The sequence below is a fragment of the Perca flavescens genome, chromosome 13 (genome assembly GCF_004354835.1).
Source record: "Perca flavescens isolate YP-PL-M2 chromosome 13, PFLA_1.0, whole genome shotgun sequence".
NCBI lineage: Eukaryota > Metazoa > Chordata > Actinopteri > Perciformes > Percidae > Perca > Perca flavescens.
In genome coordinates, this window is record NC_041343.1 from 30491395 (window position 1) to 30512660 (window position 21266).

Here is a 21266-nt window from a genome sequence, read left to right on the forward strand (position 1 = left end):
AAAATGTTTACAATGTTCAATCAAGTCATTTATCAAGAACTCTAAATTCTTATCCTTAAAAAATATTCCAGCTTTAATTGACATTTTGACGTTTTTGACGCCTTTTTTTTCCACAGTTTGTTTTTGCTTTTTCCAACGTTTTTAAATTGTAAACATTTTCTTCTACACATTTTCAGCGCTTATTTTTCTACGTCCCGTATTTGATGATATAAAACGGGTCAATTTGACCCGAAGTCAACACAAGGGTAACGGGTGCAACGGTATACCTTTTAGATTGAAGCCTGTATATTGAAAAGACAGCCAAAAGTCACACTGAAGGAAAATGTGTTCAACCACCAGGTGGAACTGCACCTGCAGGGGAGAATAGGCCTAACAGATGAAGCCACGCCCACCCACTCACATGGTTCCTTGACCTGACATGATCCAACGTTATATGAACCAGGAAGTGGCTCGTCGTGCCTGTTCTGCTTAAACTCTTGCGTGTTAAGACATATCTGTATGTTAAAGCGAAGTAAAATAGGACTACAAAAAAGGAATATCTTCATACTACATTAACATCAAGCTACAAGGTGTGTTTTGGACGTTGATCGCTTGTTTTGGTCGCTGTCCGAGCAGCAGGTGGGAACAACAGCTGGCTCCGAGTCTGTTTGGGGGGGTGTTCTGCTCAATCTCAGTCAATATGTGTTGGTTTCTTACTTTTATTGTGCTCGATACACCTGTGTTATGCCAGATGATCTTCCTAATCCCTGTCGGTGCGTAATAACGGTAACTATAGGTAACTGTCGGCTACTATTCATTTAAATCAACGGCCTGTTTATTATTAAACTTTATAAATCTATAGTAGGCTACCCTACCACTAAATAGCCGCATATATAGGCTATCATATTACCCCAAAACATTCACAGTTTGTAAATGGAATTGATGGATTACATAATTGTTGGCTACTTTTATTTCTTCTGCAGGGTTTTAGTTCAATGCGATTTAATTAGCATCTGTGTGCTACCTGGACATGAAGTCTAATTCATTAACTATAGTCAAAGTGACTTTATTTTGAAGGGACATCAACGCCGACCCGCGATTTTATGAGGCATTGAAAAGTCAAAAGAGAACAATCAAATTAACGTTATTTCAGGTAGACAAAAAATAAAGTTTAAACTGAGGTGTGTGTGTGTGTTGCACCATCCACTTTTATTTGACTTTCTCTGTCGTAGTACAAACTGAAGTGATGACAATGCAGGCTGTTTTTGGGAAGTCAAGGGAAGGCCATGTATTCTATAGACCTACCGGAGTTATGTCTTGTGTACATACCATTGACGAAAAAATCTTTTTTTTGTTTTTTATCAGAGGGGATTTTGTGTGTGTGTGTGTGTGTGTGTGTGTGTGTGTGTGTGTGTGTGTGTGTGTGTGTGTGTGTGTGTGTGTGTGTGTATGGAATTACTCAAGAGCGCAGATAGGCTAAAGCTTTACCAATAATGGACAGGACTGTAGATTATGAAGACACTTAAGTGTCTACATTCCTGTGTTGCTGCGCGAGCCCTTTACCGTCGCCTCTTCTTGTTTTGCAGGTTTGTCTCGTCTAAATGTGAGCCGAAGCTGGAACTCCTTTTCAACATGTCGCCCCCTCAGAAACGTCACCTGTCACACCTGCTGCTTCTCGCCGTCCTGCTGCCCTGGACGGCCGACGGGGCTAACAACGGGTCCGAGGCCGAGGCGGCGTCCTCCGCGCACCTGGCCGGGAACGCCGTCCACTCCGGCGGGGACGTTACAGTGAAGGAGGGATCCAGCGTGCTGATCGAGTGTAACGTGACCGCAGGCTACGATGACATCAAGTGGTACAACTCTAAAGGGCCTCTGCTTGGTAAGGACATGGGGTGGGGGTGAGGGGAGGAATGCTGGGCTGAGGAGACTCCCATGAACAACTTTTGAGTTCTTTTTGCTAGGGCTGGGACGGTATGCTTTTGTCCCGATTTGATTATTTCGCGATACATGGATGGCAATTGGATTTTTGTACTGCTATTCGACAGTTGCAGAAGCAGTTTGTTGTTTCAGCTTTCAGTCAAAAACAATGGTGACAAGTCCATACATACCCTTCTCATCTCTGTGTGTGTCGTAACTCTGTCTGACACACCCACCTGTAGCCTAGCTTAGCACAGATCCTGGTGGTAACCGGCTCCACCTAGCCTAGCTTAGCACAGATCCTGGGGGTAACCGGCTCCACCTAGCCTAGCTTAGCACAGATCCTGGAGGTAACCGGCTCCATCTAGCCTAGCTTAGCACAGATCCTGGAGGTAACCGGCTCCATCTAGCCTAGCTTAGCACAGATCCTGGAGGTAACCGTCTCCATCTAGCCTAGCTTAGCACAGATCCTGGAGCTAACCGGCTCCATCTAGCCTACTTCTCCCAATAAGTGACAAAATAATGCCAAAATGTTCCTATTTACATGTTGTAATTTGTATAGTCACAGCGTGTACTAATAACAAGGTCACATGACACACAGCCATTTTCTAACCGTATACATACTGGGAACTATATTCTCAGAAGGCGAAGCACTGCTACTTCTGCTACTTGGGCGGAGTGATTTGCTCGCAGCAACCGAGAAGCCCCGTGGTGAGGAGTAGAGAGTAACAACGGTTATCGCGCTAATCACTCCGCCCAAGTAGCAGTTCTACGACACGCACGGAGATGAGAAGGGTATGTATGGACTTGGTGAATAAGCTATTCCCTGTCTTCTTATTTCTCAACTCACGTCTCTCACAAGTTTTTGCTAAAACTGTATTATTGCCTTCTATGTGTTGTGACTTTAGGCGGCAAGTGGCAGATTCAGGAAGACGGAGCCCTGAACATCACCGAGGTCTCCTTCGGCGACCGCGGCCGCTACACCTGCGTCGCCTCTGGCGCGACCAAAAACTACACCGTCACGCTCCGCGTGGCCCACAACACCAGCACCGGCCTGGGCCTGTACTACGTGATTGTCTGCCTGGTGACGTTCACCATCATCATGGCCCTCAACGTGACGCGCCTCTGCATGGTCAGCAGCCACCTGAAGAAGACCGAGAGGGCCATCAACGATTTCTTCCGCACAGAGGGCGCCGAGAAGCTGCAGAAGGCGTTCGAGGTCGCCAAGCGCATTCCCATCGTCACGTCGGCCAAGACGCTGGAGCTCGCCAAGCAGACGCAGTACAAGACCATGGAGTTTGCGCGCCACATGGAGGACCTGGCCCGGAGCGTCCCTCTGCCGCCTCTCATCCTGCACTGCCGCACATCCGGGGTGGAAGGAGCCGAGGCGGGAAACCCGGGGCCGCACCCTGCGGATCAGGCCGGGCCGTCGACGTCTAGGAACAGGCAAGCTATAGGCCCTCCCCGCGCCGACCGGAACGGAGAGGGGGCGGAGGTGTGTCAGGCGCTGCTGTCAAATGGAGGGAACAGCGATGTCATAGTTTCAGTGCACACCTTTTCCATGGAGGCGGACAGCGAGGATAGGGCGGGCCTCCGCATGCCGGGCTCACAAACAAGCGCGTCCTATGAGAGCAACGTATAAACCAGGGGTCAGCAACCAAAGGTGCGCGTCCCACCATTGGCTCGAGGTAGCGCAACCAATGGCACACCAGCAACAAAGTGGGGTTTTGAAAGAGGCCATTTGGCATGCGAATTGTGTGAATTAGAACATTTCCAGAAACGGAAATGACCTCTTTCGAAGCCATTAGCAGTTGGGCTGGGTACCAATACCGTGACTTCGATAACGGTTCCTAAACGATACTTTTTTCAATACAAATTTTATGAAACAAAAAAAAAATGTCAGCACAAATCTTTGAATTTATTTTTCAGCTCCTACTAAATTTTTTTTTTGGGGGGGGCATTTTTAGGCTTTTATTGATAGGACAGCTGAAGAAATGAAAGTGAAGAGACAGAGAGAGGTGGAATGACATGCAGCAAAGGGCCGCAGGTCGGAGTCGAACCCGGGCCCGCTGCGTTGAGGAGTAAACCTCTATAAATGGGCGCCCACTCTACCAACTGAGCTATCTGGGCGCCCAGCTCCGACTACATGAGCCCCGTCTCTGTGTAACGTAGAGTATTTCCTGCGTGTCTCTACGGCGTGTAACGTTAGACAGCCAATCAGCAGCATTATTAGATCTTGGTAGAAGCATGCTGCGTGCTTATTGGCTCACTGGCGCTGATGAGATTTACTCCTTAGGTTTTGAAATTGTGTATTGAATGACGAGGCATTTTTTCGTTACTTGATACTAAGGAGGCAATTCAGTCGGTGCCTAAAAAAAGTATTGTATTCGGTACCCAGCCCTAGCCACCATTGGTACCCAGTAGCGCAACCAATAACACACTAGCACTACGTGTGCAAGAGTTTTTTGGAAATGTTCCAATTTGCATGCCAAATGACATCTTTCAAAGCCATTAGTAGTAGGGCTGGGTATCGTTCAAAAATATTCAATACCAATACCGTGACTTCGATACCTGGTCCTAAACCATACATTTTTCTTCCAATTCAAATGCCAAATGACCTCTTTCACAACAGTAGCACAGCTGGATATTTACAGTAGTTTGATTGGCTTCCCCATCCTCATTTTATAAAGACTCACCCTACTCTTCCTCTGATTGGCTGATACTCGCTGCCTTCTTCACAGAATGCAGCACAAAGGAGAAACAAAAAAATAACACTGCCTGAGCTCGGGCTCGGTATATGACGGCAGGCTTAATCCTGATATGGCACACTGGTTAACAGGAACATTTTAAAATGGCCTTTGATATTAAAAAGGTTGCAGACTCCTGGTATAGACCATCACAGCCTGAATCCCATCTGAAGGAAACGCACCTTCTGAAGTGTAAGGCTTCTAACTGCAAGTGCTAAGAACTGCAAGTGCTAAAAAGGTGCTAAAGTGCTAAAAACAAAAAAAAGTGGGTTGGTTATTATTTAGAGGTGAGCTTATCTGGTTCTGCTTATCGGTTCTCGTTCTTATCGAATCCTGGCTCCAAACTTTGTCATTTACTGTTTGAGTTAAGAAAAGAAACCAAAACTTGTTGAAAACAAAAGCCAGCTATCTTGCCATGTACAAGTTTGATTGTAGCAGGGCTGCAACTATAACGATTATTTTCAATGTCGATTAATTTGTTGATCATTTCCTCAATCAATGGATTAGTTGTTAGGTAGGGCTGCACGATATGAGGAAAATATCTAATTGCGACTATTTTTACTGATGTTGCGATTGCGATAGAATTCACGATATTCACGGTCTTATTTTCATTGGAAAAATGTAAATTTAAAATGATTTAGAGTGTGATTTTTGCGAGCATCTCTTTTTTTTTTTTTTTTTTTTTTTCTTACATCTGATGGATAGGATTTGTAGGCTGGGATGTCTCCGCAGCACCACAATACTTTAATTTAGAGTGGTTTGACACATATTTTGTCTAAAACTAATATTGCGCTCCTCTGCGATTTGGATATTGCACTAGGCCATATTGCGATTTTGATAAGATTGCGATTAATTGTGCAGCCCTATTGTTTGGTCTCTAAAATGTCAGAAAATAGTAAAAAAAAAAAAATTGTGGATCAGTGTTTCCCAAAAAGCCCAAGATGACATCCTGAAATGTCTAGATAAGATATTCAGTTCACTGTTACAGAGGAGAACGAAATAAAGAAGCTGCAATCAGATCATTTTGACAGATTTTTTAATTTCAATGTATCGATTCATCTTTCATAATTTATGTCATAAACGTTTGACTTGTTTATAATGTTTATGACACGTTCATAACAGTGTCATGTCACTCTTATGTAGCTACCTTAAAGTAAAGTGTAACCCTCCATTCTTACAAAATTGCAACAAAATGCATCAACACAGCTATGAATTCTATTTTCTCTTGTCTTAAATATATATTTATTTTCCATGTATGTGTGGTGGGTTATAAGAGCTGATTTTCCTCCTTCAGAAGAGGAAGAGTATGGCCGTTTTCCTAGCTAGCTTACCAAAATGAAATGCAAAATACCAAAACAAATGCATCCACAAAGCTCCGAATTCTATGTTCTCTTGTCTGCAATATATTACATTTTTCATGTTTGTGCGGCGGGATTTCTGTGGGCCCACAGCTAGTTAGTGATGCAACAGATCCTGTATACTTCAGAAGACGCCGTTTGCCGCCTTTCACTTTGACAGTCAGTCAGCTCCCGCAGAACAAAATGTTGTAATGAAATCCCCTTATTCCATTGTTTCGACTTTGTTTTCCTGTCCATCTATCTGACACTCAGGAAGAAATGGAAGACTTTGAAATAATGCCTCAAAAAACAAGTTGCAAGACACAGACAGCGATTGCTGTCTCCATGTCTCTTTATTCGGGTCTTTGTTAGTCAGGAACAGCAGTTAATTACAGGTTAGGTTTTGCTTCCGGGTGACTGAAAGAAGTACACATTTCAAAATCAAAATAATGCAGGCGGTTAGAGAGAATTTTTAAAAGTATGTTGCACAGTAAATGCCAAGCATCCAGTTACTTCTTCCTCTCAGAGGCAGCAGAGGAAGTGAAATATATAAACGTGATTTATTTTTGCATTGGAGCTCTAATGTCCAATGTGATGGAATTGTGCTTAAAATATGCAGGTGTAATTTATCATATTTCGATGTTGCGCGTCTGAAAAAGTCAGGGACTTTGATTTTTTATGATGAAGGTGATGCAACGTTTTCTCTCTGTTTATTTCTAGTGATGTTTGGCTAGTGTGGTAGGTAAGGAGTGACTCATTTCGGGCGAGATTGTAATTTGTTTTGTGTCACTATGAACACACACATTGTCCCTATCCTGGGTGTGTAATACTAGAAGTGTGTCTAAATGGGTTCTCAAGGCTTAAAAAAAACTTGATGTGTTTGTTATATTCAAATAAAAATGAAATAAAGATGTTTAAAATGATTGTTGATCTGCGTTGAACCTTTTTTCACAGCTCATTTCAAGCTTTTAAATGAAAGGACAAGACAACTTTATTTTTATAGCACATCATATAACACAAGTGCTTTACGTAAAAAAGATTAAAGAGCAGTTACAAAACTGTTAAAAACCTCTGTCAAAAGCAAATAAAAACAGAATAATACTGGTATGAAATGAACAATTCTTTAAAGAAAGGCAACATCAAAAAGTAAAGTCTTCATCCTTGATTTAAAGGTCCCGTGGCTTGAAGATTTCACTTTATGAGGTTTTTTAACATTAATATGCGTTCCCCCAGCCTGCCTATGGTCCCCCAGTGGCTAGAAATGGTGATAGGTGTAAACCGAGCCCTGGGTATCCTGCTCTGCCTTTGAGAAAATGAAAGCTCAGATGGACCAATCAGGAATTTTCTCCTTATGAGGTCATAAGGGGAAAGGTTACCTCCCCTTTCTCTGCTGTGCCAGCCCAGAAAACATCATGGCTTGCAAACAAGCAAAGCATGGCAGTTGGTCAAGGCCACACCCCCACCCTCCACCTTGTATATAAAAGATACTTCAGATACAGTATTAGGGGACCACGAAGGTCTATATACAGTAAAAGCATCCAAAAAGCAGCATGTCATGGGACCTTTAAAATAACAGAGTTGCAGCAGATCCGAAGGTTTTTCTGGGGGTTTGTTCCAGATATGTGGAGCATCAAAAGTGAAAGCTGCTTCTCCATGTTTAGTTCTGACTCTGGGGACAGAAAGCAGACTTGTACCAGACCACCTGAGAGGTCTGGATGGTCATAATCAGGGCTTTACATTTTTTTGATCAGCAGCCAACATAGCTAGCAGGTTTCTAAAGCTCCAAGCCAATCAGATTCTCCACAGGTCACGTTTATTTGTTTATTCCTAACTAACTTTACCGTGGTTCTTCTCCGTTTCAGCGTAGCTTGTAATCGATACCACACGCTATAGGCACGTAGCCAACGGTCGTACGACACGTCACCACATGGTGATCATGGGAAATGTAGGATTAGAACTACAAGCAGTGTTGCCAGAAAAAGATTATGTTTTCAATCCAAACACACACCAAAACCACTCAAATTTCTTGGCGGAAAAAAACAGACCGATCTGGCAATATTTCTGCAGCCGGCCGATTCAAACAAAGACAGAGTTATTTTCTTCTTTCATCACCGGCCAAATTGGCTAGTAACTTTACAATGTTACCTGCCAAAGTAATTTTTCACCCGCATTTGGAATTACTGGAATTGTTGGGTCTAGACCTACTCTATCTGTAAGTGTAAGTGGAGTGATGTGATCCAAGAGGAGTCATTCTCAAAATCACATGGTACTTGTATCTGTGGCTGAGAGGAGTTTTTAAGAACAAGTCAGAGGCCAAAACATGGTGAGGAACACGGATATGCGGCTTCTTTACTCTATCTCAGGGGCCAAAAGCAATGGTTGACATCCTATCATTCACAATACTTCAATAAATACAATCAAAAACCTCCAAATGTTTGTCTGGTGGTTATTTTCGCCCTGTCAAGTAATGCTGCTGATAAGCCACTGGGTGGAGCTGTTGGTTCAAACACCACATCTGTATATCGGCTCTGACATTGGTGCATTCACAGCCTACATTTTTGCACATTGACTGCTGTGATTAAACCCTTCATTGTTAAAAAATCCCAGCTGGGATCAGCACTGTCGCTTTACGCACATTTCTGGGACTTACTTTAATTAACCCTCTAAGGGCATTTTTTTTACCTTTTAAAAGGTATTTGCATTGCATATTAACTGATCCCCATGTATTTTAGATCAAAATGTTAAGAACAAACTCGGCTTTCCTTACGGTGATGCTCAAATATTTTCTAGACACTTGGGTATTGCCACCCTTTGCTATTTTCTTTCTTCTTTTCATTTTTCATTTCATCCGCTTTGCTGCAGCTGAAAGCATCCCAAAAGAAGGGGCTCGTGTAAGCGTTATGGCTGGCTAACATACGGAACCGGAAACACATTTTCCCCCAATTGGAGTTAGTTTAACTTTACTGTACTTTTTATTAAAACAAGATAATAATATAGATACACTTAAGTTTGAGTAAATTGTTAGATTGGAAATTTACATTTTAAAATGATTTTAAAAACTATAAAAAAAAAAACATTTAGACTTTTCCCTCTTACTGGGCCCCCTAGTGGCAAATGGGCCCTAGACACACGCCTAGAATGCCTATGCCTAGATCCGGCCCTTCCTACGCTGTCATGTACTTGCAGTAACACCCAACCAACACACACATTCTTGCATGTTCCACCTTGTGAGTGAGTGACGCACCGAGGCCTTGTTAAGCTCACCCTGTGGCCGACACTGCTGCTGTCCTTTCCCCAGACATTTATCTCGGAGAATACAGTTACCGTCCGTACTACCTGAGAAATAGCAGGTTGGAGAGCAGCCCAAATAACAACAACCTTGGGCCTCTGTGTTGAATAACTCAACAAAATCCATCCTTCTTCCTTGTCCATGTCCTCTCTGGAGGCAAGCTCATCTAAATAGAATCGATTGGTCCGGGCAATCATTCATCATGCCGAGCCAAAGCAGACGTTTAAGGAGAGGGGGAAGGAAGACTTTAAGGATAGGATATTTCTTGCGGACCCACTGTGTCATCGGGGTAAACTAAACAAATTGATCAGGCTAAAATGGACAAATGTTGCATGTGTGTGTTTTTGTGAGGGAATATAGATATATAGGCAAAGTATACACATATGAGAGATTGATTAGTTTAAAGGACACATTTATACAGTACTAACTTGTGTGTATGTTTTATTCTCATCTTTTATCTTTATTCTCGTCTTTTATCTAGTGGTATTTGTAAAACAGATAACGGGCATATTTCTGAGAATTTCTCCAATGCGGGTATGACATAGATTTTATGATAAAATCTCAAGGAAAACAGTTGGAACTGTTAAAGATTTTGCAAAGTTTGCCTGATTAAACTAAGCCTTATATAAGTCCTTCCACTCTTGTTATGGGTTACAAGGTTACAAAGTCACATGTTCCTGCGAGGCCCGTGGTGGACGAGATGGTAAAGAAATATGGTCCGGCCTGTTTTTTTGTTTTATCATTTTTAACTGCTCTTTAATGTTTTATGTAAAGCACTTTGAATTGCCCTGTTGCTGAAATGTGCTATACAAGTAAAGCTGCCTTGCCTTGCCTATGTTCCCTGAGGTTGTTTGTACAAGCAGCAATTACAAATATTAATGTTTGTGTGACAAACTTTAGAGCGCCAAAATTCTGCGTGGGAGATTAGGAGGCAAATTGGGTTAAAAGAGGACCACGGGTACAAGGGGACCACTGTCGTAAAACACTTAAAAACCTCCTTAAAAAAACAAGTTTGGTTATATAAAAGCTGTTTAAAAGAAAGCCAGATATTAAAAGCAGGTTAAGGGATAGTAAAGGCTGATAAAAATTAAAATGGTTGAAGTGTAAAAATGAAAGCGAGTCGGTCCCCAAGGCACTGGCAGGGTTAAGTTTGGGGTTGGGGTTGGGTCAAAAAAAACACAGGACTTTCACCTGGGAGAGCCGGGGTTAGAGTCCTTTTCTTTTTGAAACTAAAAATAAACGGTGAGTTTATTTTACCCTTACAGAAGTCACGTCCAGCGTCATGTGCGTAAACTTCAGGAAATGAAGTAACGTCTGGTTTCAACCCAAACCACCATCTTTTTCTAAAGTTAACTAAGTAGTTTTGTTGCCTAAACATAACAAAACTGTGAAAAAATGTCTTTTACTTTACGGACGTCACATTCAGCGTCACTTGCCTAACCAAAAGTTAAGCAATGTCTGATTTTAGCCCAAACCATTTTTCTAAACTTAACTAAGTAACCAAACTACGGCCATTTCACAATGTTAAAGACGAGTCTAAAATCAAAAACTAAACGTACAAACCAGAACCGGCGTTCTCTGGTTTAGATAGGAGTACTCTCTTGTGGGTCGTATTAGAAGGTTGGAACAAATGACCCATAATATCGTATGGTTTGGAGGAGTGGTTGTTGACATGTCTGACAAAGCCTTCCACAGACTGGCTTGTGTGTGTGTGTGTGTGTGTGTGTGTGTGGACTTGTTTAACTATATTCGTCGGGTCCAAAAAACGGGAGTTCAGTATACTTGTGGGGTCCCGACAGCTTTGTGAGGCCAAAATGTTGGACCCCACAAGTTTAAAGGGCTGTTTGAGGGTTAAGACTTGGTTTTAGGATTAGGGTTAGAATAAGGTTATGGTTAAGGTTAGGGTAAGGGTTAAGGTTAGGCATTTAGTTGTGATGGTTAAGGTTAGGGTAAGGGGCTAGGGAATGCATTATGTCAATGATGGGTCCCCACAAATATAGTGCCACGCACTATGTGTGTGTGTGTGTGTGTGTGTGTGTGTGTGTGTGTGTGTGTGTGTGTGTGTGTGTGCGTGCGTTAAAGTAAGTAAAGTTTATTTATATAGCACTTATCACAGACAGACTCACACAGTGCTTCACAGGCCAAAAGAATAAATACATGAAAACAAATCAATAATCATGAAAACCATAATAAACCATAGTAAATCATAACAAAACACAAAAGCATAAGATACATAGCAACACAGTTGAGAATGTGGCTAAACGAACGCCTGAGATGCGTCTTTAGCTGCTTTTAAAGATTTCAACTGAGGCCGTCACTCTTAAAACATGTGTCAAAGCTTGTGTGTGTGTGTGTGTGTGTGTGTCTGATTATGCCTACCTTAATAAATAAAGAAGCCTGTGCATGCAGGGAATTTGAACCTCATGTATTTAAATTGCTCATAAAACCATGTTTAAAAAAAAAACAGTTGCTAATTGCATTTTATTTCCAATCAGCCTGGAGGAACAAGACAGGGGGTGGGTGGCAAGGACAATAGATAATGAATGAAATGACATGATGAGAGAAGTGCTCGTCATATCTGTTCATTAGACGAGAGGACCTAGTGCAGATGCAGCAATCATGTTTAGCTCTGCAGTTCTGTGTGTGTATGAGTGTTCCAGCGGTGTGTGTACGAGATTTCTTTTCCAAAATTAGGCCCTATGTTCACCTAAAGCTGCAGACACACTGACCAGACGGCCGACCCTCGGCAGAAAAGACAGTCAGACTGATCAGTCTCCCCAAGTTGGTCAAAAAAGTGCCTCAGAACACAGCTGTGTTCTCTTCAGTTAGCCATAGCCAAACCTCTTATACATTTCAACCATCTGATAAAATAAAAAAAATAAAAAATCACTTACAGTATATTCCAGGGTCATCGGAGAAAACCAAACTTTGCTAGCTTTATTCACACACTTCCAACTCCTTTAAATACAATTTAACCTTAAAAGGAATTCAAAACAAAAGCAGTTAAGACAAATGTACATATGAAAGTAAAGAGGGAATGGTGTATTTCTGGTTCTGGTGTAAGTCTGGTGTTTAAAAAGAAAGAAAATCATTGTTATTCTCACCAAAAACATCAAAACAATAACTCTCAGATACAGTATATACAGTAACACTTGATAGCCGTAGCCAAGCGTATATAGACACCCAACACAGCTATCTGACATCTTTAGTTACTTTAAAAATGAAGCTGTCAGATGAATGGAGTGGAGTCAAAAGTACAATGTTTCTCTCTGAAATATAATGGAGTAGAAGTAGAAAGTGGCATGAAAAGAAAAAGACTCAAGTAAAGTACAAGTACCTCAACATTTGTACTTCTCTGTAGTATCTGCCTTCAGTCAAAGCAACCTATTTAGAGTTTCAAGCTTGTTTGTCCTTACTCTCAGATAACCTCCAACAAAAAGTGTGGACGCGCGACCGGTCCATGTGAGGTAGAACAGCACATGTGCCAACAAAGGGACGGGGCACTGTGGCTGACCTGATTCTCCACAGGGTCTTGCTGCTACAAACCGCCCGCTGTCAAGCACTAATGGGAAATAATGGCTGCAGCGGCATCCCAGCAGCGGGGCTGGGCTCGCTGGGGGACTGGGGTGAAGTTATTGGGGTCACATCTTCCGGTGGCATCTTGCATCCTTGGACAGATGCACAGAGAGAAAACATCTCTAGAGAACGTGGCGGGCGATGACGTCGGCCAAATGAGGTCATACTGAAAGGTTGTGGGTAGGAGGAGGTCAGTAGGGCTGATTGTGTCTCCGTGAAGCTTTGAAGGAAGTTGTAGGTTGGTCTCCGAGGGGGGGGATTTAGTCCACTGCACCATGAGATTGTTTTACTGGGAAACAAAGCGGAAAGTGACGGACATCGGACCAAGGAACTTTGGGTGCCACGGAACAATCCTGTAACATCATCGATATAAAGTAAACATCAACTAACAGTGAGATAAAATATTTTCTATATATGTCACAGTGTTTCCTTTAGGATTTTTTTGTGGGGGCTGGTCTGCCCGAACAACAACGTTTTGACACTAAACTACATCAACCCAACAGTATGTGGAGTTGAACTGGATGGGCCCACTAACCTCTTTCTAATTGTTGTTAAATTGCAATGTGAGCGGTAGCCAACGGGGGGGTTATTTCGGCAGGATAATTTAAAAGGCAACCGCGACTACATTGTGTGTCTGCCCTATTTCTGATACCGTGGCGGCAGAAATTTTGCCATGGCGGGCCGCCACTACAAAAAATCGGAAAACATAGCGGAAACACTGTGTCAGGACAATGAATCCTGAACGTGATAGGAAGCCAATGTAAAGAGGATAAGATGGGAGTTGTCCTGCTGGACATGGTCAACAGCCTTGCAACAGTGTTCTTGACCAACTATTGTTAGGGCTGGGTACCAAATTCAATACTTTTTAGGCATAGACAGAATTGTCTCCTTAGTATCAAGTATGGAAAAATGCTTCGCCATTCAATACCTAAGGAGTAACTCTCATCAGCATCACGGAGCCAACAAGCATGCTGCCTGCTTCTACCAAGATCTAATAATGCTGGTGATTGGCTGTCTAACGTTACACTTCATAGAGACACCCAGGGAAATCATATGTTAGGCACAAATAAAACGACGCGGCTCCCATAGTAGAAGCTGAAAAATATAAAGATTTGTGCCGGTTTTGTTTTTTGTTAAATTGGATTTAAAAAAAAAAATGGTTCAGGACCCGGTATCGAAGTCATGGTGTTGGTATCGGCACAAGTAGAGACATTTTTTGAACGATACCCAGCCCTAGTTGTAGACATTCGAGGGACGACATGCTGAGGCAGGCGAAAAGGTAATTCAGTGGTGTAGTCTACCTGTTAAGCAGGTATACACAGTTTACCCACTAGGAAAGCTCCAGGATTTCCATATACCCACTTAAAAATGCCCAATGACACGCAACAACATACCATTTCCATTATATTTTTGATATATTTTGAATTGTCAACTGTGTTCACATAAGCTAAATAAATGTATTTCCCCCGTAAATTGGTGCATAAAAGTGTATCTGAATACAGTAAATGAAGTCGTTGATGCTCAAAGCTTCCCTTGTCGAGGACACCCAGACCCTTCACTATGATATGCCCCCCTCCCTCCCCCAAAGGCAGATTCTGTCCTATATATATATATATATATATATATATATATATATATATATACATACATACATACATACATACATGTACACAAGTTCATTCCCCACATTTGCTGTGGCTTGTTTTCTCTCTGTTGGACATTTTGTGTCAAAGACAAACTTCACACTGCAGTAGATCAGCTATCAAGATCCGGCCCTTGTTGCCATTTCTCTGGCGGTATTGCGGCTCTGCAAGCTTCACTTGGCAAGGCCGTTAAATTAGACGACTCGGCCTCGCCTGCACCGCACGGCTCGACTTTGTGGCTGTTGGGTTAAAGATTGTCTAACGGCACGGACTAAGACAGATTTACTGAGCGGCAGACACACTATAAATATGCAGTAATGAAAGTCGTGAAATATTTATTGACCAGCTTCGTCCTCCATCTTTTCACAGACAGGTGGGATGCGCTCCTCTGTGAAATAAGACTGGAAGTCACTGGATGACATTACTGTAAAACGACTGCAAGTTACTATTCAACTGGAGGATTTTAGATGTGGTTATTTATTTGCATAAATCAGTCTGAGACAAGCTGTCATGAGGCAGTCCCAGGCTACAGAGCATTATTTCAGTTCTCCATCCAACATGGGCTCCATATGAGCTGCATGGCAATTACCATTCTGTCATATGTAGGTCATGGCAAGTGGCAGGTCAATTATACAGTCTGTGCTCAATCTTCAAATACACGTCACACTGCAAACAAGTTGTGTGCATGCGTACGTTGGCATCACAGAAATATACAACTCCTTGTTTGCATTTACACTGTTGTTCCAGGATTTAAGGAGGCTCCAGTGCAGTAAAGTCAGTCAAGTTTTAGGACTGCGATAGATTTTATTGTTTCGTCTCTGTATTTCAGTAAGTTGGGTTTAAAATTAAACAATGAGTATGTACAGCATATTCTGTGTAGATATTCAGAATAAGGCCTGCCCAAATACAACATTTTTCTAATTAAGAATTGTGGGATACGCAGGGGTGTAGTCTACGTGATACGCAGGTATATGCAGTATACCCACTAAGAAAGCTCCAGGATTTCCATATACCCACTTAAAAATGCCCTTTGACATGCAACAACATACTTTCTACTATATTTTTGATATATTTTGAATTGTCATCTGTGTTTTTCTTCCTCACATAGGCTAAATAAAGGTATTTCTACCGTAAATTGGTGCATAAAAGTGTATCAGAATACAGGAAATGAAGTCGTTGATGCTCAAAACTTCCCTGGTGGAGGACACCCAGAGCCCGCACTATGATATGGCCCAAAGGCAGATTCTGGCCAATTCTGGCCAAAGGCAGATTCTGGCCAATATACAGTACAGTATACCCACTACAATACATTAGACTACACCACTGACTTGATGGTGTTTTAAGCCCCCAACGTCTCTTTCCAGGCAACGCTGCAACCGTTGACTTCAAGGCACCTAACCCTAACCTTAATACCGATAAACACACCACTGGGGATACGATGGTATTATTCAGGTTTAAGAAGCATTCTTTGGACATGTATTCGTCTCATTTGGGCACCTGGGTAGCTCACCTGTTGCTATGGTTACTGTACACAAACCAGCCCGCCAACAGTTTGCAGGGCTGCGGAAGAGATGCATGGCCAAAAGAAAAGAAGGTGAAACTACTTTTAAACATTATGAAAGACTTGGATACTAACAGATTTTTGGATTTGCGCAAACATCGCAATGCCGACCTTTTCAAGAAGCTGGTTGTAGGAGTGAAAGAGGGACACTGTTTTCACACACTCCAACAAGTGGAAAACTGGAAAACTTTGAAAAAAATCCTACTTTTGCCTGGCTGCATGTAAACGGGAATATTCACTTTTATTAACCATGTAAACAGCTTATTCGTAATATTGTCTTTTTCAGAAAAAGAGCAGAAAACGGAATATCAAGTGCATGTAAACGTTGTCATTGACTATAGGTTGAAAACATTTTGAACCCAGTGTTCTCCACCATCATCATCAAAATACACGAGGGAATACCTTTTGGAAGAATGGTATTCAGTTCTGACACTTTTTACATCTACGCCAAGAAGCATTGAAGCGGTTGTTAAGGCTCGTGGTGGCCCAACAACTTACAAGACATAAAAACTGTTGGTTTTGCTTTGGAAAATTGTCGGCACCGACATGGGGTTGATTTGTAGCTAATGACCTTTAACATGTACTAGCTCAGTCGTTCCCTAAACGGGGTCCTTAAGAGGGTTCCAGGGAGTCCACAGCAAAAAAGGGAATGCTTTAGTAACACAGTAACACAATGACAGAATGTAAGGCAAGCCAAGGCAGCCTCAGCAACAAGGCAATTCAAAGTGCTTTACATTAAACGTTACAGAGCAGTTAAAAACATTTAGAAACATCCATCAAAGAGAACAAAAAACAGCTAAAATAGTATAATACAGGTATGAAATACAAGAATAAATTTACAGTGCAGTGCAAGATATCAACAATTACTTAACCCTCATGTTGTCCTCGGGTCAAATTTAACCCATTGTTCAAAAGGTTTTTTTTTATATCAGAAATATGGGATGTCAAAAGAAGTGACGAAATTGTTTTCACAAAAATGATAAAAAAAAGTTTCAGAACATGTGACAAATGTAAAAAAAAAATAGGTTGGGAAAAGTGTCAAAATGTATTATAAGTGACAAAAACCATGATAAAAACATCAAAAACACTGTAAGAAAACATGAAAAAGTTGAAAAAGTATCAAAATGTCAGACAAAGCGATCAAATGTAGAAAAAAGTTACCAAAGGGTTGAAAAATGTAAAACAAATGTAAAAAAAAAAAAAAAAAGTAAAACAGCGTTGAAAACAGCAACAAAAGGGGAAGACAACACAAGGGTTTAAAAAGGAAGCTTAAAAAGGAAAAGTCTTCAGCCTTAATTTAAAAGACCTGAGAGTTGCAGCGAACCTCCAGTTTTTCTGGGAAAAAATCATATCGAATGGGGTCGCTGATCTACTTTGTGTCAATTTAGGGGTCTGTAGAAAGGGAATTTCGGCGAAAAAGACACAGACCCGAAGGCCGAGATATCGGACTCCAATTACTCTCTAATTCCCGCGTATTCGTAGATAGGACTAAGGGATACCAAAACTCAAGGATCAACTCTGAGACGATAGATTCAGGTTAAGAAAAGTGTACTGAGTCCAGCAGTTAAGTTATAATCACATATGTGGGTTCACAAAAGACACTAAGTATCCCTAGCTACAGACAAAAGAGTCGGAGCTCAGGTTAGCAAAGTCTCTGTCCAATTGTGAGCCCCGTTCTGCAGTATCCCTCAACCTTTATATTTTTCCTTGATGGGGTGTAGTCCTCCCGTCTCCGGGCAGATTCTTCTGTTGCCACATACATACACACACACACACACACACACATACACACACACACACACACACACACACAGGGTTTGGGTCCTCTGTCTGGTGCAACATCCTCTTCTGGTCTGATGAACACAATAACATCCGGTTCCTGCTTTTCTGCTACTCTGTCTGGTGAACAACACTATACAGTATATGGTATAAACTATAAGTGAAAGCTTAAGCTAACTCTCTGTGTAACTCTCAGAGTCTAATCCTTGTACAGGCGGTGCAAGTGTGTCTCACCTGGAACTTGTATCCACTTCCTTTATGACTGCACACAACAGTACTGATACTAATATTTCTACAACAATACTGATACTAATTTTCCTACAGATCCTTGACGTTAACAAGTTTCGGGAATCCCTCTACTAGCTCATCTCCTGTGACACATAGTATTTTACCTTTAAGTTCTGTTAAAGTTTGTTCTAAAGAAAATTTGAAAACTTTGAGAGAAGAAAAAGAAGAAAAAGAGCTGGCTGCCCTTTCCAAGATGGCAGGACTATTGAGGATGACTCATGCAGGGAAGATGGCCGCAGATGAGAAGGAAATGAAGCTTGGGTTTTAAGATTAAAAGGAGAGTGTCCTTGTTTTACTCGGAGAGCTGAAAGAAAGTTGTCTTCCTCTCCGCGCACCCGCGAGACGTCCTACCATTTTAATGCTTCATTTCTCCACCGTCTACAGCCTTGGGTTCATTTCTCTGATGTTCTCATTAAGCTCCCCTGAATGGCTGCTCTTGAATGACATCGGCAATCTATATAACGTCTTATTTCATGTCAAACTGTACTGAAAACCTGGGAGGCCTCTCTCCGTTCGTGTCAATTAATTTTACGTGGCAATAGCCCGCACTTGAAAGGACCAAAACCATTTGCTTGTGTAGAGAAACATCAGTCCATTTATCTTCAAGATTAGATGTTGGATTTTAAAACCGCTGAGACATTATTTTTACTCAAAGGTTTTCATCGGCCTCTGAGCCTCAGTGACTCCCCGAATGAACGGATCTGGGTTGAGGATGAGGCGACCAATCATCGTCTGCCGTAGCGGCTTTATTGTTATCGCTTTGGGCCCCGCGGCGGCAGACAAATGCTGTCAGTGTGCGTTCGCTCATTTGGCAGCACTTTTAACGCATCCAAGGTTTTCAGAAAGCTTTTTAGCACGAGGTGAAACGCCACTCGGAAGCAACAGCTTGTGTAAACACAATCTTAAGCGAAACCACCCATCTGTAAGCAGCAGACAGCAGCAGCAGCAGCCTTGCACCCCCATTCACAGGCACACACGCACACACACACACACACACACACACACACACACACACACACACACACACACACACACACACACACACACACACACAAACCCTAAGACATTTTCCTTTACCCTCCACCACCTCCGGTGCATAACAAGAACAGCGATTTTCTTCATAAAGACCTTCGTATGCCAGGAGTTCTCTGATGTCTTCACACTTCAGGTTTGGGATGTTATTAACGGACTAATGAGCTGCTGAGATAGTAAAACCAATTAGGAGCCTGAACATGCTTCTCTTATGGAGAGACAAGACTCAAGTCTAGTTCAGCGATTTCATCAGAAACAAATATGCACATACAGTGGTGTAGTCTACGTGATACGCAGGTATACGCAGTATACCCACTAAGAAAGCTCCAGGATTTCCATATACCCACTTAAAAATGCCCAATGACACACAACAACATAGTTTTGATATATTTTGAATTGTCAACTGTGTTTTACTTTCTTCAGATAGGCTAAATAAAGGTATTTCCACCGTAAATTGGCGCATAAAAGTGTATCCGAATGCAGGAAATGAAGTCGTTGATGCTCAAAACTTCCCTGGGGGAGGACATCCAGACCCCCCCACTATGATATTGCCCCCCCTTCTCCCCCAAAGGCAGATTCTGGCCAATATATGGCAGATTCTGGCCAATACATGCCAGATTCTGGCCAATATATGCCGGATTCTGGCCAATATATGCCAGTATACACACTACATTATATTAGACTACACCACTGTGCACATGGGAGACTGTCCTCCCCCCAAAATGCTCCCATAAGTCGTTTGTTCAAGCAGCAATTACGACCTATATTTACGTTTATGGTGACAATAGCAAAGCAGGAAGTAAAGTGACGAAGTCTGCCGGTCCGGCTAAAACGCATATCTTTCTATTCATTTTGAATTGGGGGTAGAGTGTTTAGGTCACGGTGGGGGTTTGCTGCTGAGGGGACACTCAAAAAACATAGCGGGCTGAGGCAAAAAGTTGAGACCGACTCAACTTTTGGAGAAACGCAACCCCTACGTCACGCTGCAGTGGCCAATTATTCAATTTCAATTCAAGTCAATTTCAATTAAATGTATTTATAGTATATCCTGTATATATATAGTATAGAACTGCAGTGTAACAGCTGAATGTTTTCTGCAACAACAAAGCACTTGCTATGCCTCTCTCCCTCTGTGAAGCTGCCTTCAAGTGCGGTCTGAAACGTCAAAATCCACAAACAAATTGACAGAAAACAGTAATTGTGAAATATAGTCTACTGTACTTGTGCTTTGTTAAGCGGTTGAAGACAACATTATGGAAGTTTAAGACTTGGTAATCGTCTCCCAATTTCAAATTATGTCTGTCAACAACTGTTTTATCTAAAAAGATACAGTTCTCTGTTTGTTCATCTCACTTCAATGTTATTGCTGCAAAATGGGATTGTCAAGCACACAAACTGACCAACACATATATTATCAAAATGGATACTTGGCGTCTGTGTATAGATACTATCGTAATACAGTATTGCCACGGAAAATATCGCGATAGTATGCTATCTCGAGTTTTTTTCCCCACCCCTAACGTACACATGGTCCACCAAAACAGGTTCCTTCCCGAGGCTATTTTGCAGAGGCACCATGGCTCCGTCCGGCGCTTAGTGACGGCCCAAGACGATTGTGATTGGTTTAAAGAAATGCCAATAAACCAGAGCACGTTTTTCTCCCATCCCCAAATGTTGTGTGGACTAGCCAGACCCTCCCCAGCAGCGCTGTAGAGGAAGGTCTGGCAATGAGAGACTAACCTCAACCTGACGGTCTCTCTCTATCACAAAGTAAAGGAAAGAAAGTAAACCCTGCAGCAGGTTCTTATTCAGAAATTACACAAGAGACAAAGGTTAATTGGGTGATGCATCCACTGTCACTATCGCCGTATATCACAAAGTACAGTAAGTGACATAATATACACACAGTTACTGTGAGGAATGATTCTTAGCGGAATGGATATTTGTGTACTAACCATGGCATTACTACCCCACTAACTATGTCTACGTCATGATGGGGTGTAATCGCCCAGAGACTCTTCACAATTCAACTTTATTATGCACCATGTAATACATGTATTCGTTCACTCTAAATAAGGTCCCTCATGATGGAAATGTAAATAGCACAACACCACCCGA

The 21266-nt window shown here is 42.0% G+C and overlaps 1 protein-coding gene across 2 annotated transcripts; it reads left to right on the forward strand.

The window, feature by feature from the left end:
• The first annotated feature begins 355 nt into the window (after positions 1-355).
• On the forward strand, positions 356-3792 carry LOC114567116 (microfibrillar-associated protein 3-like). 2 transcript variants are annotated; one of them, XM_028596038.1, is made up of 3 exons: positions 356-618; positions 1566-1858; positions 2805-3792. In XM_028596038.1, the coding sequence occupies exons 2-3, from the start codon at positions 1612-1614 to the stop codon at positions 3536-3538; spliced, it is 981 nt and encodes a 326-aa protein (XP_028451839.1). In that variant the 5' UTR covers positions 356-618; positions 1566-1611; the 3' UTR covers positions 3539-3792. The 2 variants fall into 2 exon arrangements, with proteins under 2 accessions (XP_028451839.1, XP_028451840.1); XM_028596039.1 differs by having other exon boundaries at positions 356-569.
• The last annotated feature ends 17474 nt before the right edge of the window (positions 3793-21266 follow it).